Genomic DNA, 16,054 nt, shown 5'->3' on the forward strand with positions numbered 1-16,054 from the left:
TTTATCCTTATTCTTTTGATTGCTATTTATTTTTCTTTTATCATTTTCTTAATTGATTTTTTTATTAAATCTAGTCTTCATTTTTTTTTTGAAATAAATTATGAAATTAGTATTTTTTTTCTTTAAATTTATTATATTTAAACCTTTTTATTTATCATATTTGGTTCTTATTCTTTTTTTTATTATTTTTTTTATTTAAAATAATTTATAATTTTTTTTTCAATTTCATCATCCTTAAAATTTTTCATCTATTAAACTTGGTCCCGATTCTTTTCATAGACTTGAAAAAAATTAAAGCATTAATAAATTATTTTTCTACTTATTTTTTCATTGCATAATCAAATACTATAAAATATTTTTTAATTTATTTTCCATAACATTACTAAACATTAAAAAAATCTAATGTTTATGAATTCTTTTTTTATAAAAATCACTTTAAAAAAAAATATTCCTTACAAACCGATCCTTATTTTTTTAAGGGAACTTTAAGTTAGCCTAAATCATAAAATAATTTCATTGAAGGTGTGTTTAGAATAGAGATATGGTAAGGTATGACTAATTTATTTTCTTATGAGACCCGCATAAAAAACAATAAAAATATATATATTTTTTAATTCTAATAAGGTATAATTTGTATTTTAAAAAGGTCATACTTAAAAAAAATAAAAAATAAAAAAAATTCACATCTCACCACCCCTCTGTCTCAAAGACTATAACTTCGCTAATTCCAAGTTTCAGACTTGAACGTGACCCATTTGGCAATATATTTTGGACTCAACAGATTCCCTCGGCCCAAAAAACCGACACCGCTTGATCATTACCCTGATTTCTAATCTTCTTTACTCTTCCCACTGGAAGCAAGCAAGCAAGCACAGCCGGCAACAACCAGAAGCAAACGCCAATCCTTCAAAATCCCTCCCCGAAAAAATGAGCTTCTTACTAAGAAAAACAATCAAATCAAACTCCATTCTCCAATCTTTCAAGCCGAACAATGCCCTCTCTTTACTCCTGCGCCAATCCACAAAACATTTCATCACCGAGACTCAACCACCACCGCCACCACAAGAGAATAATGATCCATCCTCAATCGATCCATTTCTTCAAGATTCCGCTACTAGTAAGAATAAGGAAGAGAGAAACTGATGAATATAATGTTTTTTTTTTTTTGCAAAGTTAGGGTCTAGGGTTTATTGTTGTTAACCTAAACTGGTTGTTCATTGCGGGTTAGGTTTGACGTATGCGAGATTTCATGGTGTAAGGAAGCATACATTGAAGACTGACATTATTAATTTATTTGAAGGCTCTAATTTGACACCTGATGATATTATAGTCGTTCACCATCGCTTCAATAATAATCCCTATGCTGCGTAATTTTTTCACTACACCCCTCGCTTTACGTTACATTTCGAGATAGTTTTATTTATTTATCTATTAATTAATCAATCAATTAATGTTTGTTCTTACATAGAGCGATAAAATTTCCTTCTAGAAGAGCATATGATAATGCTCAGAGGTCACTCACGCGGGCGGGCCGTATATACAATTTGGAAAAGGTAATTTGTTTCTCTTTGATTGATGGTGTTTTGATTTTTTGTGTTTGGAAAGGGAAAACTTCCAAGTCTGGTGCTGATGACTGTTTATGGTTGCATTGCAGACTCCGCCTACAGTGTGGGATGCTGCACTTCGAAATTCTTATGATGGAAAAACTGTAATTTGATTTTTTTTTTCTTTTATTTTCCTATACTTATGATATGTTTAGCTTTTGAGTTAATCAAACATCATGGGGTATATGTCCTGGAACTTCAAGTCTTTTTCTGTTAGAATTTTGCCGTCCAGAAAAGGGGGTTTGTGCATTAATAGCCGATTAAACTTGAGCGTGTATATTTGAAACCATGCAATTTACCGTTGCAATGTGCAATGTTGCATATGTTATTCTTGTTAGCCACTGTTCAAGTTATCAGCTGCGTTCTCTATGTTATTTTATCTAATTTTGTAGTAATATGCAAACTATATAAAGAGAGGAAGGTGTGGTCTTCAACATCTAATTGAATTTTCTTACATGTTCTGATTATTTTTTTAAAAGGTTTCTGAGCTTTACAGAATTTATGAGATGCTTTGCCAGTATCAGTTCAAATGATTCGTGTAGCATTGCATTAATCAATTGCTAGGTGCCTGTGGAAATAATTTTTAGACAAGTTTCATGTCATTGGAGATTTGGTTTTCAATGTCTGATAATTATTCTTTTCAGTTTTAAAGATATAACTATTTTGTGTCAAGATCCTGTTAACATATACTATTTTGAAGCAGTTTAAGCAGTTTAGGGACCTTCCTTTGTTACTTCTTTCATGAAGACTGTATTATTTGGTACTTTAAGTAGTTTCCTATCAGCCCATCAAGGGGAGGAAAAGGAAGGTTGTTTCTGTTTGTTGATGACATTGAATGCATTTATCCTCATTATGCTTAAGGAACATCATCAGGAAGCCATAGCTGGTATGAGTTATTCGCAACAGCAAACATGTCCAATATACTATTGGTCGACTGTCTTGTTTACAATCTTAGAATTTGAAGCCAAGAGAGCTGAACTACTGAGAACCTTTTAGTGGCCTGCTGTGGTGTAGACTTGTAGCTATTTGGTTTGTCTTTATCTGTAGACCTTTACCTATCGACTATTCTGTTAGTGCTTGATGCCTAAATGTTGATTTTGAGACTAAAATAAAGTGTTTGACTGGTTTTTTTGCCCTGGTACAAGTACCCGTATTTTTTTTTCTGCTGCAGTTGCATTTTCAGGAGCATCTTTTGACAACTCAATATTACTGTCTTGCATTTTATTTTATTTTAACAAATGCAATTATTTCCATGGCTCAAGTTTTATGAGACTTCATAGCATTTTTAAGCTGATGCACCTAGATCTGCCTTTGGTTCAGGTTTTACTGGAAGGACTCCCTCCAAATGCACTTAACGAAGATATAGAGCGCTTCCTGTCTGGCTGTAAATTTGTTCCATCCTCAATCAGGACATTTGTAAAGTTAGTGTGGTAGTTTGCTTTCAAGTTAAACTGTTATAGAATTGCTATAATTTCTTAAGGTCATTGCTTGAAATATTATTGCAGGTATCCAGATCCCGTTATGTCTGCAGGAAGAAAGAATCCCACCACTTCTGAAGAAAGAACAGAGCCCACTACTTCTGAAGAAAAAAGAGATCCCATTAGAATGGCTACCGTACTCTTTTCTACAGGGACTGAGGCGATGAATGCCTTAATTAAAAAGAATCGAGGCTTCTGTCTCAATAATCAAATCTCGGTGCGGGTTCTCCATTAAAGGATTTTTGCACTTTTTGGCCGCGCCTTGTTCACTTCAAGATTGAAAGTAGATATTGATATGTGGTACTAGGTACACTCGCTGTGCCTGAAACACAGCATAATTTACTTAGAACATAATGGACGTCATGTTTTTGGGAAGCATTGAATATTTTTGACGTTTCAGCTATCATGAAGGAATACAAGCTGGCAGCTATTGCAATTTCTCTTTTTTCTCCCAGGACTTTTAGATGGGAATTGGTATGGAATAACACTATCCGGTGGCTCTTTAGAGCACAAAATCGGATGTTTTTTCTCCATTCCTGCAAGAAAACTTTTCTTTATCCTTTTGTTTTGCAAGCCCTATATACCATCCATGAAAATTCGCTTCATCTCGGATAATCCTATCTTTCTGGGATATTAGTTGGCATTAAACTCTTCCAAAAAATATGAAAAAAAAAAAAAAAACTTTTTTCTGCGTCATAGTCTCTTTTCTACAGGCATTTGATAAAATCACCTCCCAAAATTTCATCTGCGGCAAACAAATAAAACTGATATTTTATATTTCCCAAATTGAACAGAGAGCTGGCTCAGCTATGCTTTTCTCCTTGGAAGTGCTCAAAATAGACACCATGTGATTTGCTATGCTATATTGGAATTGAAGAATTGAAGGGCGTGTCCTAGACTACATCTGATGCCTCAAGTAATTACCTATCCAACTAGGAAAATGCAAAGCATTGCAAAAAACAGAGATCGAAACCTGGAATAAGCGGTTTTCTTGGAAGTAAGATGGTGAAATGAAATCAGCATGCAATGAAAAACAAAAACTTGGTACCGACTCCATGAACGTCGAGAGCGATCAGCTCCCATCGTTTGCCGTGAAAGCAACAACGTTCACATTTCATTGTTCTGGACAAAAAATTGTATCCCTGAAGACTACTAAATCCTTTGCTGGCCGCTCAACCAGAACCCAGGTTTTTGTCTTGAAATCACGCACCTTGCAGCTCCCACGAACAAGGCATTAACCTTGGTACACAGTAGGCATTTTGCACGATCATCCTGCTGATGAAGATGGGACTAATGGACTAGCATTCTTGTGTATAGCTTCGCTGACCTCCTGCATTTCAGGTGCGCGTCCAAAAAATTATCATGTGATCTACCAGTCGATCCAAAACATTAAGAATTTCACTTGCTCTAGTGTTTGACCAATCTATTGCTCTCAATCTATAAACCTCATTCGTGATCTCAATCCAGCTGCAGCCAGGATTCGTTTCAAGTCCTCTATCCTTCATCAATTTTCTAACTCTAGCTGCCTGATCCCAGAACCTCACACTAGCATACAAGTTCGCCAACTGCACATGGGTAGCACAGCGCACCCTGGTTCCAGCAACAGCCTGTTCTCTGCAGCTTGTATGTTAATCCAAACACTCCCATAAAGCCTGCAGGAAGATAGCAGAGAACCAGGAATCTAACAGAGTTGGGAGCTATAGGCATCCTTTCAATCAAACCTCGTGCTTCTTCCAGTCATCCAGCACGGCCAAGAAGACCAACTATACATGAATAATGGTATAGTTCTAGCTTCACGCCATATTTAACCATCGAATTGACGTAATTCTTTCCTCGTTCAACAAAACCTGCATGCCAACATGAAGATGGAACACCAAGAAAAGCAATGGCATCAGGTTTCACCCCCTGATTTTTCATCCTTTCAAAAAGCCCAATCCCTTGCACTGCCAGCCCATGTCGAGCATAGCCAGCAATCATAGAGTTCCATGACACGATATCTTTACCACCAATGTTGACAAATATGTACAATGCATCTTCAAGATTCGCACACTTACAGTACACTGATATAAGAGCATTGGCTATACGCAAATGTGAATCGAACCCCATGTGAACTATTTGACAATGAGCACTTCTACCTTGCCAATTCTTTGTGTAACTTTGCATGGGCCATAAAATCTGGGATTTAACTTGAAATGCTTCCTTAAGGCCATGCTTGTTTGTCGATATAGCTGAAGTTTTAAGTACACAGAATCTCCTGCTTCAAACTCCCTTCAGTTCTTTTCTTATCAGCCATATGCTCCATTCTATGTTTAGCCATTTCCAACTTCTTTTGCAATAGCAGATCCATGTTAGATCCATGTTAACCCTCGTCGGTATCATCTCTTCCATTCCAGCCACAATGCTTGGATAATTCCCTGCTACGAGGTGGATATCCATACAAAGCTTGGAAGTGATTCATTTTAATACCACCATTGAGCTAAGGACAACCATTTATGCCACTTTTTTGGATTAGGCGTTGCCATACATCTCAAATAAGTCTCCAGACATTGATTCATCCTTTCAGATTGCCCAATCAAATTAAGGATGATATGCAGAACTTATGAACAACTTAACTCCTAACCTTTTGAACAATTCTCTCCAGAACAAGCTAGTAAAGACCTTATCCCTATCTGTCACGGTAGTTGTTGGCAACCTATGGAACTTATAAAAATGGTACATGAACACTTGAGCTACTTCTTGAGCTGTAAATGGATGTGACATGGCTATAAAGTGTCTATATTTAGAAAATCTGTCAACCATCACCATAATCGTGTCCTTCCCTTCTAACTTAGGGAGTCCCACAATAAAATACATGGTAATATTCTTCCAAGTTCCTTCTAAAAGTGGTATAGGTTGCAGAAGTCCAGGGTAAGCTACCATTTTCAACTTGGCTTGTTTACATACCTTAGACTCTTCTCTTGTAAGAACTTTGTATTCCTACATGGCCTCTAATATACAAATCATGAGCTGCATTTACTAACCTTTCCCTTAAATTCCATTGTACTCCAATTACAACCCTGCTATTGAATCTTATGTAAAGGTATAATTAGGCCCACCACTTGCATGGATCATCTTCTTAGCAATGATATCTTGCATTAAAGTGTCATTCTTACAAGTTTCTTGCACCTCTTCATGACATGCTGGCACCACTGCAGTGATTGCCTCTAACCTACCACAGCTTGTAACCTCACTTCACATTTATTGGTTGATCGTTCAGTATCATTTCTCCTAGATAATGTATTTGCTGCTAGATTTTTGTTTCCCTTCCTGTACTGAATTTGATACTCGAGTCCCATTAGCTTAGCTAGCTCTTCCTTTTTGTATTGGTGCATGAATCTTCTGATCCAGGAGATATTTCAAGCTTTCATAATTTGTTTTGATTATAAACTGGTCATGCTCCAAATAATGTCTCCATCTCTCAACTACCATCAAGATTGCCATATACTCTTTTTTATAAATTGATAACCCCAGATGTCCTGGATTTAATGCATTGCTAAAGGCTAATGGTATGCCTTCTTGGCTCAGCTCTACCCTCCATCCACTGGCACAAGCATCAATCTCCGATATAAAAACTTTATCAAAGTTAGGTAATGCTAGCACTGGTGTTGTACACAAAACTGCCTTAAGCCTGTCAACACATCTCGGATGGTATGGGAGTGTATTTCGAGGCACTCATATGCTACATGCACCAAAATATAAATATAATAGATTCAGGTGACTTGTTTTACAAGAAGCACCAAACCCAAGTATTCTAATTCCATATCGAGGCCAGTACCAAGCTCAAAGATCAATACGTGAAAAGCCCAGAATCTCTCGATGGTATTTAATTCCAGTTAATTTCGTCTGCAGTTCCAAGCCAGAAACTCCCACTTCTTTGTTTGCTTGTGAGAACATGAAACTCTTGGAAAAAGTAGCTGAGCTTCTAGATACATCAAATGACAGGAAGAAAAATCCGGTGTGCGCCTATTCATTGTATACCAACTGTACAATAGAGGATAATAAAGAAGTCGAAAGTTTAGCAATGAAGACTTAATGGAATTGATAGAACTGCAGCTTGAACTTTAAATCATGGCTCGTAACTCAGACGTAATCTTAGTATATTCATAGGAAATCATCAGTTTCCTACTTGTGCTGTTTCATAGGATCAAAAGCAAAATTCAGTGATTGAACTGGACCTCTCCCTCTCAATTCAAATAATGTTCTAGTTTCTTTAGGCATTAGTTCACGGCCAAGTTTGTGCAGGACCTTTTGTCTTCTAACGATCCACAGTTTTATATATGGACTGGTTTTTTAATTATACTTTTCTTTCTTTCTTTTCAGGTTCAAACAGCAATTAATGGCCTTTGGGAGAGTACAGCCAGCGGAACCTGCAAGCTACAGAACTGTCAAACTTGCAGGATTTTGCCGGTTTTGTTAAATCTGAATTGACAACTCACATGGAAACAATAGCAACCAACCATATTGATGCACATAAGAACATCCGTTCCATTGGGATTCCTTCTTCTGAGGATATGAAAGGATTGAGAAGCAATCACCACCGCTCAATTCTTAAGATCAAGGAAGCTGGACGATGTTTTCTGGATGAATACAAGGTAAGATCTTCAGGAACTTGATTGTTTGCCGCACAGTATTCTTTATACATAATTGCAGCACATTATTCTTCATACATACAGAGCCCATAACATGTTGGCATTGAGGTACCAGTTGTGAAAAGGGAGAGTGTTTTGCTTGAGTTTCTGCACTAATCTCATTGCTAATTTCAAAATATACATCGGTGCCTGTCTGCGCATATAAAACAGGTGGATAAGCCTTATTGTTTGCCACTTGAAAAGGGACCGTCTAATACACCAGCACGGAATCTATGGAAGAACTCAGAAAACCCACATTTCAAAAGTTGACAAGATCATTTTCAGGAGGTTCATCAGTGAAGCAGAATCTGGGGACCAAAATATTCTGTCTGATGCCAGTGAGTCTGCTCACTCCTTGAATAATTCGAGAGTTACTCTCACAGCCGCCAACTAAGGGGAAGAAACAGGCTGACAGTAACGACACAGCAACACAGTTAGTATATACATATTTGCAGAAGAATAGCTATAGAAAGTAGCATTCCACTCGTTCACTTTTGTTTTATAAGGATTTGTATATCGATTCTTCCCTCAGCAAGTTTCAATTTCTTGTTTTATCGGTGCTTACTGTTAAAGCAATTTCTTAAATGAGTTTTTAACTTTCTTGAGTCTACCAGCCAAGTTCACATACGGAAACTAGATTCGTGTTGTATAGATGCCAACCACATTCTACTTTAATTTATTTATTGGTGTACCAGTAGACTGAGACCCAAACTTTGCAGGGGATTGGAACAATGGCACGTTGAGCTATAGCTCCTTGGCACATCCCTCTGAAACAGATGATCCTCACTGAAATCAGTTGGATGTAATAGGGATTAGAAACGGTTGTTCTGAGGAGGCTTTCAAGCTGCAAAATCTACAACTCTGTTCCGGAAGAAGAACAACACTTCAACTGGCTTCAGGATAATGCAATTCAAATGTCAGCTGTTATCTTTACAAGACATATTAACATGTTTGTATTCAGTCACCATTCTCAAATTACAAAAAGAGAAAACATTGAAAATGAGCAGTGGCAAAACACTAGGAGATGTAAAGCAACTGTGTAAGTCAACATCAAACCAGTCAGGCACAGTATTGCTACAAGAAAATGCAGTTGTTGTATCGCATTTTGTTCAAAAAATAAAAATTCTAAGCACAACAAAACTTTACTGACGAGTAGTATAGCTTGGTTGCAATTGACCTAGCAAGTAGGTATATGAAATCCTTCAAAATGGAGTCACAGATTCATGTACACCTGAGAGCACTCCGAAAAGCTTCTAAGTGTCCATCAAGTTTTCTTTCTCTAAACTTCCTGAAATTGTAGCTTTGGTAATTCGTGGGCGGGTCACACTTTTTACTGATTTGTGAACTACAGTCTTCTGGTTCTTCTTGATAATCTTCTGTGCTAGTGACTTCAGTGGAACTGTAATATCAAGAGGCAGAAGGACCTCTTGCAACTCTTTCCAGTCAAGTTCTTCGGAATCACCATCTTCATACACCACCCTGTACCAGCCAGTTTCCTTATCGAACAGAGACACAGTACCGCTAAAATAGCTCTCTCCGAACAACTTCCGAACCTCTCTTCCTTCCAACCATTCACCGAAACTCGAATCTCTGAAAACATCTGCATTTTGACTTGTAATTCCACACGTACTTGAGAGAACAGAAGTAGCATCACTCGGAGAGATGTCTGGCACGCCATTAATTACTATCGCAGGCTCTCCCGGTAACTCGAAAACCCCTGTTGGTAAAGACTCCAATTCTAATTCTTTGCTTGTGTTATCCATTTACAGCACTCTTTATCAATCAGCTAATGGAAATTCAAAACGATCCGGAAAGGCAACGAATTTATGAATTAATTATAATCTGTAAAGGAAAATTCCAAATAATTAGAAGATTTAGATTGAAAGGATGGTAACTAAAATGACTTGACGCCATTTCATAGACTACGGCCCATATCTTAAGCTTTCTAAACTTGTGCTACAGATATTAACACCAAGAAATCACTTCAATCTATCTCACATCCTAACTCATGCAAATCAGTATAGTTTAGATAATCAAACCTTATTTCCCCTAATTTTTGTCCCGAACAAAAACCCTACCTTCATCTAAATAAAAAATTGAGAAAAAGAAAAAAAACTTACTGATGTGAACTCAAGCTGAACTCAGTGTTTCACCATCGTGATTTCAAGCATTTCATAGTTTGATTTTCCCCTGTCAAGTCCTTTTGGGAGCTCCAAAAATCCCCACCTCCTAACCGCTTGCCTCCCCAGGATATGAAAAATGCCGTGCATTCGATCCTACCAAAGTTACGCTACAACCCAACACGTCGTCGTTTTCTGAACTACACGTCGTTTAGCGCACAAGTATAAAACCCCGAACAATTTATTCAAAATCCCATCACGCCCCACCGAAACAAATGAATGTGGCGCAATAACATATCAAACACCTTCACCAATGGCCAACACGACTATCTCTTATACGGTCGTCTGTTCAAGTATTTTACAGACAACCGTCTTCCTCTCCAAGCCAAACAACTTCACGCACGCCTCCTACTCTCTTCATCAACGCTTGGAAACTACCTCGGTGCGAGACTCATCAATTTATACTCGAAAACCAAACACATCCACCACGCACGCCATGTGTTCGACCAGATTCCCCATAAAAACACCTTTTCTTATAACGCCATGTTGATTGCTTACACTACGAACAACCACCATAAAGAGACAATAAACTTGTTTTCTTCGTTGTTATTGTCTTCTTCTGGGGATTTGCAACCCAATAATTATTCGATAACGTGCCTTTTGAAGTCGTTATCGAGCTTGTCGATGGTTACCGATGTTTGTTTGGGTAAGGAGATTCATTGTTTTGTTTTGAGACGTGGGCTTGTTGAGGATGTTTTCGTAGAGAATGCTTTGATTAGTTTTTATTCGAAATGTTTAGCTGTGGGTTTTGCGAGGAAATTGTTTGATAAAATGCGTGAGAGAGATGTTGTTACGTGGAATTCGATGATTGCTGGGTATGCACAAGCTGGGTTTTTTAAGGAATGCAAAGAGTTATATAGAGAAATGGTAGCGCTCCCCGGGGTTAAGCCTAATGCAGTTACGGTGCTTAGTGTCTTACAAGCGTGCATGCAGTCGCAGGATCTTGTTTTTGGGATGGAAGTTCATAGGTATATAGTTGACAATAAGGTTGAATTGGATGTTTTGGTCTGTAATGCATTGATTGGATTGTATGCGAAGTGTGGGAGTTTGGATTATGCAAGGGAGTTGTTCGATGAGATGAGTGAGAAAGATGAGGTGACTTACGGCGCGATTATATCAGGTTATATGGCCCATGGTGTTGTTGATAAAGGGATGGAGCTTTTTAGGGAAATGAAAAGTCGAGTATTGAGTACGTGGAATGCAGTGATTTCCGGTTTGGTGCAAAATAACCGGCACGAAGGGGTTGTCGATCTGGTAAGAGAAATGCAGGGGTTTGGTTTTAGGCCTAATGCTGTAACACTTTCAAGCGTACTTCCTACTCTATCGTATTTTTCGAATTTGAAAGGAGGGAAAGAGATACATGGTTATGCAGTTAAAAATGGTTATGACAGGAATATATATGTTGCGACTGCAATTATTGATACTTATGCAAAGCTGGGATATCTTTTTGGGGCTCAGTATGTTTTTGATCAATCAAAAGAGAGGAGCTTGATTATTTGGACTGCAATAATCGCTGCACATGCTGCCCATGGTGATGCTAATTCAGCTCTTACTTTTTTTGATGAGATGTTGAGTAATGGAATACAGCCAGACCATGTAACATTCACTGCAGTGTTAGCTGCATGTGCTCATTGTGGAATGGTGGATAAAGCTTGGGAGATTTTCAATTCCATGTCTAAGAAATATGGCATTCAGCCTTTAGGAGAGCATTATGCTTGCATGGTTGGTGTTCTGGGCAGGGCTGGCAGGCTCTCTCAGGCGACAGAATTTATTTCTACTATGCCAATTGAACCAAATGCAAAAGTTTGGGGTGCATTGCTCCATGGAGCTTCACTTTGTGTTGATGTTGAACTTGGGAAGCTTGCCTGTGATCATTTGTTTGAAATTGAACCAGAAAATACTGGCAATTATGCCATCATGGCAAATTTATATTCTCAGGCTGGGAAATGGAAAGAGGCTGATGAGGTCAGAGAAAGAATGGTTCAATGTGGTGTGAAGAAGATCCCAGGCAGTAGTTGGATAGAGACTAGTAATGGGTTATAAAGCTTTATTGCAAAGGATACCTCTAATGAAAACGCTTTGGAGATATATGAAATGTTGGGAGGATTTTCTGGATTGATGAAGGAAGAAGGGAATGTCTTGGAGGATGATCTCGAGAAGGTGGCTGTTTATGGTTGAACACTGAACTCAATGAACTGAACAGAATAGGTGTAAATTAGGAATGAGCATGAGCACGTCAATGCAGATATGTTTTTAATAAATCCTCTTTGATTCACATCCCTTGCTCGGTTGCTCTCGCATCACAAGGGGATCCCTAACGAGTCGCATTGCAATATCCAGAAGCATCATATTTATTGTTGTTGGAATATTTAGAATTGGGGAGTAATTTTTGTGGAAATTAGTCTCATACAATTTAGTAACTACGCTCACATTTCAAAACCACGGCTGGTCCCATCTTCAGAAGTGTTTGATGAGGAAATACGTAGCCATCATAGAGGTCAGGGATCTTAAACAATGCCCAACTACAACTTATTATGTTTTCTTTGCCTATTTTCTGACAAAATCTATTTTGATTCCCAATATTCAAAGTGTATAAATTTCTAGGAGAAAATTGAGATTGATTCCCGTAACTAGGAACTTCAGTTGATACGTTGTGCTAAGGGATATTTTTCACTTTGGAAATTTTATGGCATCACTTGGGAAAAGGTTTTGGAGTAGTGACTCTTTAGACCTTGATTGTGTTGTGGTGGCTTTTTCTCATTACTAGCGACCATCCTAACTGTTAGCTTTAGCTCTTTACTGGGGCAAGAGGATTCAAGATCTTTCTTTTTTATTCAAGTAGCAGGCCTTTACTTGCAGTCGTACTTAAAGTGTCCCCTGGTATAAGTAACTGTCCTAGTGATTCTCCTTCCTTTCCTTTAGCTGTTCCTACTGTACTTGGTTTCCAATTTGCCACTAACTTATCATTATGTCTGCCATGGTTGAGAAATGCCCTGCTTTTGCAGAATGACCAAAACGCCCAGGGTTACTTTCTTTGACTTTTAATCTCGAAGTAGCAGCCCTTCTTTTGATCTTGTCACCTGTTTACTTATTGGATGATTTTACAATTGTACATGCAAGTGTGAAGGGTGGACAATAGGCCGTGATAAGGGCAAGAGTAGCGTGCTTGCTAGGTTCCATGAAGCCTTTTATTAATCAATAATGTAGTTTATAGGAGACAACAGAAAGAAGCCATGGATGGGCCAAATGATTATTCTTCCTCTTCTACTTGTCTTGTTGCATTTAAGAGGAGAGCATTCTGGGGAGAGACGATGAAAAGAATGGAATGTGGAACGTGTTTGAACTCGACACGTACTTGTGGACAAAATACCTACAATACTCCCATACACTCCATTCTATTTTTCTCCACACACCTCAACTTCCCTGAGTTTCATGTATATTGTATAGCCTGCACCGGCAGCCACCGAAATCACCAAATGCAAGCTGGCTGATGTCCCTTTCTTCCTCTTTACTGCATCATAAGCTGTTATTTTAATTAGTGTAGTAGTTTTAGTTCATGTTTGGAAGAATGGTGATAATTGTTTTTAAAGTATTTTTTAATTGTAAATATATAAAAATAATATTTTTTTATTTTTTAAAATTATTTTTGATATTAATACATCAAAATGATTTAAAAATATTAAAATTATTTAAAAAAAATCATGAAACATGATTTTAATAGCAAAAATAAATATCCACTTACTGATCACTTGCAAAATGTGTAATGAGAATGGGCTGGCAATATTCAATCCTAAGAGAAATAAGAGAGTTTAAACCTATAATCCTTATAAATTGAATTATAATTAAGTTTTTATTTTTTATTAACTGAGTTATAGATACATAAAAGTTTATATATCTTACGGTTCTTTATATATATATATATAGTTCCTTGAGTTTTTCAAAGTAGAACACTTACAAAAACAAATCTATGGAGTATTTTTTTGTTATCATATCTCATTTTAGTTTTTAATTTTCTCGCAAAGTGATCAACATTTGATTTTATATTTTAATTTGTTTAATTCTCAAATTAATAATTGAATAGAATATAAGCTATAATTAGATTTTGGAAAAAAGATATCCTCCACTCATCCAAAAACTAGACGATATTGGAAGGATTTGGATTAGAGGTGAATCACTCTCCTTATCTGATGACTCGTGATATGAGTTTTTTTTTTTTTTTTTTTTTTTTTGAACTAGTAATACAAGGGAGATAATTGTCATTAGCAGAACAACCAATGATGCCCGACTAGTCGGTCAGTTAAGCTCGCATAAAAAGCCACACATTCTTCAACCTTTCCACGCTCTCCAGGCACACGATCCCATAATGGAAGAAGAAACTATCATCACGGCAGCACTCTCCACCCTTGCTTCTCCCCAGCTTACAGATCTCACCAGCTCCATCCTCTCGCTTACCCTCCACCATCACAGCCGCCTCTCCTCCCTCCTTTGCTCTCCCTCCCTTTTCTCCCTCGCCCTTCACCATCTCCACTCCCTCTCCCTCGCTCACAAAACCCTTCTCGTTGCCAAATACCTCCTCTCATCCCTCCACCACCTCACACGTCACTTCCATCCACCAACACTTATTCCACCACACCCCACCACCACCATCAAACACCGCGATCTCGACGCCGCATTGCTTCTCATTTTCCTTTGTGATGTACATCAAGAAAGCCCCGAAATACTTAAAACACCACGCACTGGATGGCGTGAGGGTTTGAGGAAGCATTACTCTAAAACTGTATTAAGGCGATCAAGCGTTGGGGTGCATTATGGTGGTGTCCTCTTACCATACGTTGAGATGGTCATAAGGTGTTGGAGGTTTGTTGGTGTAATGGCTGGCTGTGCAGTGAAGGAGGGGAGGGAGGTGGCAGCAGCACCGGCAGCAGTGGTGGCGCTTCCGGCAGTGGAGGTGAGAGGAGGTGGTGGTGAGTGTGTAATATGCAGGGAAAAGATGGGTGGAGGTAGAGATGTGTGTGAATTGCCATGTGAACACTTGTTTCATTGGATGTGCATTTTGCCATGGCTAAAGAAGACGAATACTTGCCCATGTTGCAGGTTCCAGCTTCCCACCGAAGATGTGTTCTGTGAGATCGAACGGCTGTGGAGTGCTCTAATCAAGATTGGTGATGGGGCCCTTAGTGGGAACGCGCGTGATGGGTGTTGATCATGGCAGGTGACGAGAACTTAATTACTGGCCTCTACTGAGTTAGGATAAATGTGCATTTCCGAGGCATGTGTGGGCGAGTAAGGTTGGGGGTATAATGGATGGTTGTGGTGAATAGGGTGTAGAGGATCACATGTTCATGATAAAGACACGTGTGATGAAGGCTAGAGTCGTGATTTGTAGCTAAATAAATGTGATGGGATTACAGATATTTATGAGGTTAATCGGCAGAGTAGATTAGAACGTCTAGGACCTGTGGTCTTGCACAATCTCTCAATAGCTTTCACAATCACATTAATTTGGTGGGCCTGTAGTGTTGTATTTTTGTACGTATCAAAACATGAAATAATTATCACGTTATTATTTTTTAAAATATTTTTTATTTGAAATTATATTAAAATAATATTTTTTTATTTTTTAAAATTTATTTTTAATATTAGTATATGAAAATGCAAAAAACATATTAATTTAAAATGATAAAATAAAAATTTTAATTTTTTTTAAAACATAGAATTGCTTTTGGTGTCGACATCGAATCAGCTAGCAGGAAAAAGAAACGGCTGTATGGCGTTGCTGTGTGTTGGGCTTTGTGCAATAGTTGTACCCTAGTGCGCAGTGTGTTGGCCCATGACTACAGTGTCACGAGAGAGGCTTTCATCAGATTTCAAAAGCAAGCCCAATTAACCCAAGAAATCCGAACCGTGGCGACTTCAATTTTTTCATGGGCCGGAAAACAAGAACGAAATTGATAGAGATAACTCCCTCTTCCAATCATCCCATTTGGGCCTTAATTCGTCCATAAGAGATCCAACCATCTTGTGCGTGGCCCAGCAATTATGCAAAACGATTATTATGTCTCTTAATAGCAGTATGCTATAGAGTATAGACATAGCAGTATGCTTTCACAGCTCCCGTGATAAAA

At 38.0% G+C, this 16,054-nt stretch overlaps 3 protein-coding genes, 1 long non-coding RNA gene and 1 pseudogene across 4 annotated transcripts; 4 read left to right on the top strand and 1 right to left on the bottom strand.

Annotated features, from left to right (window-relative positions):
• Positions 1 to 780: 780 nt before the first annotated feature.
• LOC118030609 (uncharacterized) lies at positions 781 to 3,527 on the top strand. The gene is made up of 6 exons (XM_035034785.2): positions 781 to 1,117; positions 1,229 to 1,367; positions 1,469 to 1,553; positions 1,655 to 1,708; positions 2,925 to 3,025; positions 3,110 to 3,527. Exons 1-6 carry the CDS (start codon positions 928 to 930, stop codon positions 3,315 to 3,317), a joined length of 777 nt encoding a protein of 258 aa, XP_034890676.1. The 5' UTR covers positions 781 to 927; the 3' UTR covers positions 3,318 to 3,527.
• An 886-nt stretch (positions 3,528 to 4,413) lies between these two features.
• LOC118030869 (pentatricopeptide repeat-containing protein At2g37320-like) lies at positions 4,414 to 5,245 on the bottom strand (annotated as a pseudogene).
• A 1,288-nt stretch (positions 5,246 to 6,533) lies between these two features.
• Positions 6,534 to 8,146, top strand: LOC140955721 (uncharacterized). Its single transcript, XR_012170146.1, has 2 exons — positions 6,534 to 7,713; positions 7,921 to 8,146. It is a non-coding gene; the product is annotated as an uncharacterized lncRNA (long non-coding RNA).
• Positions 8,147 to 9,623: 1,477 nt separating this feature from the next.
• Positions 9,624 to 12,526, top strand: LOC118030591 (pentatricopeptide repeat-containing protein At2g37310). The gene has a single exon (XM_035034762.2). The coding sequence runs from the start codon at positions 10,149 to 10,151 to the stop codon at positions 11,970 to 11,972; it is 1,824 nt and encodes a 607-aa protein (XP_034890653.2). The 5' UTR covers positions 9,624 to 10,148; the 3' UTR covers positions 11,973 to 12,526.
• A 1,661-nt stretch (positions 12,527 to 14,187) lies between these two features.
• Positions 14,188 to 15,507, top strand: LOC118030608 (E3 ubiquitin-protein ligase SGR9, amyloplastic). Its single transcript, XM_035034784.2, has one exon. The coding sequence runs from the start codon at positions 14,293 to 14,295 to the stop codon at positions 15,130 to 15,132; it is 840 nt and encodes a 279-aa protein (XP_034890675.1). The 5' UTR covers positions 14,188 to 14,292; the 3' UTR covers positions 15,133 to 15,507.
• Positions 15,508 to 16,054: the final 547 nt, after the last annotated feature.

The sequence above is a fragment of the Populus alba genome, chromosome 6 (assembly GCF_005239225.2).
Source record: "Populus alba chromosome 6, ASM523922v2, whole genome shotgun sequence".
In the NCBI taxonomy this organism is placed as follows: domain Eukaryota; kingdom Viridiplantae; phylum Streptophyta; class Magnoliopsida; order Malpighiales; family Salicaceae; genus Populus; species Populus alba.

Coding starts and splice junctions, on each gene's coding strand:
- LOC118030609 (XM_035034785.2), top strand. CDS start 928: ATGAGCTTCTTACTAAGAAAAACAATCAAATCAAACTCCATTCTCCAA. Junction 1,368..1,468: donor AATAATAATCCCTATGCTGC/GTAATTTTTTCA, acceptor GTTCTTACATAG/AGCGATAAAATTTCCTTCTA. Junction 1,709..2,924: donor ATTCTTATGATGGAAAAACT/GTAATTTGATTT, acceptor CCTTTGGTTCAG/GTTTTACTGGAAGGACTCCC.
- LOC118030591 (XM_035034762.2), top strand. CDS start 10,149: ATGTGGCGCAATAACATATCAAACACCTTCACCAATGGCCAACACGAC.
- LOC118030608 (XM_035034784.2), top strand. CDS start 14,293: ATGGAAGAAGAAACTATCATCACGGCAGCACTCTCCACCCTTGCTTCT.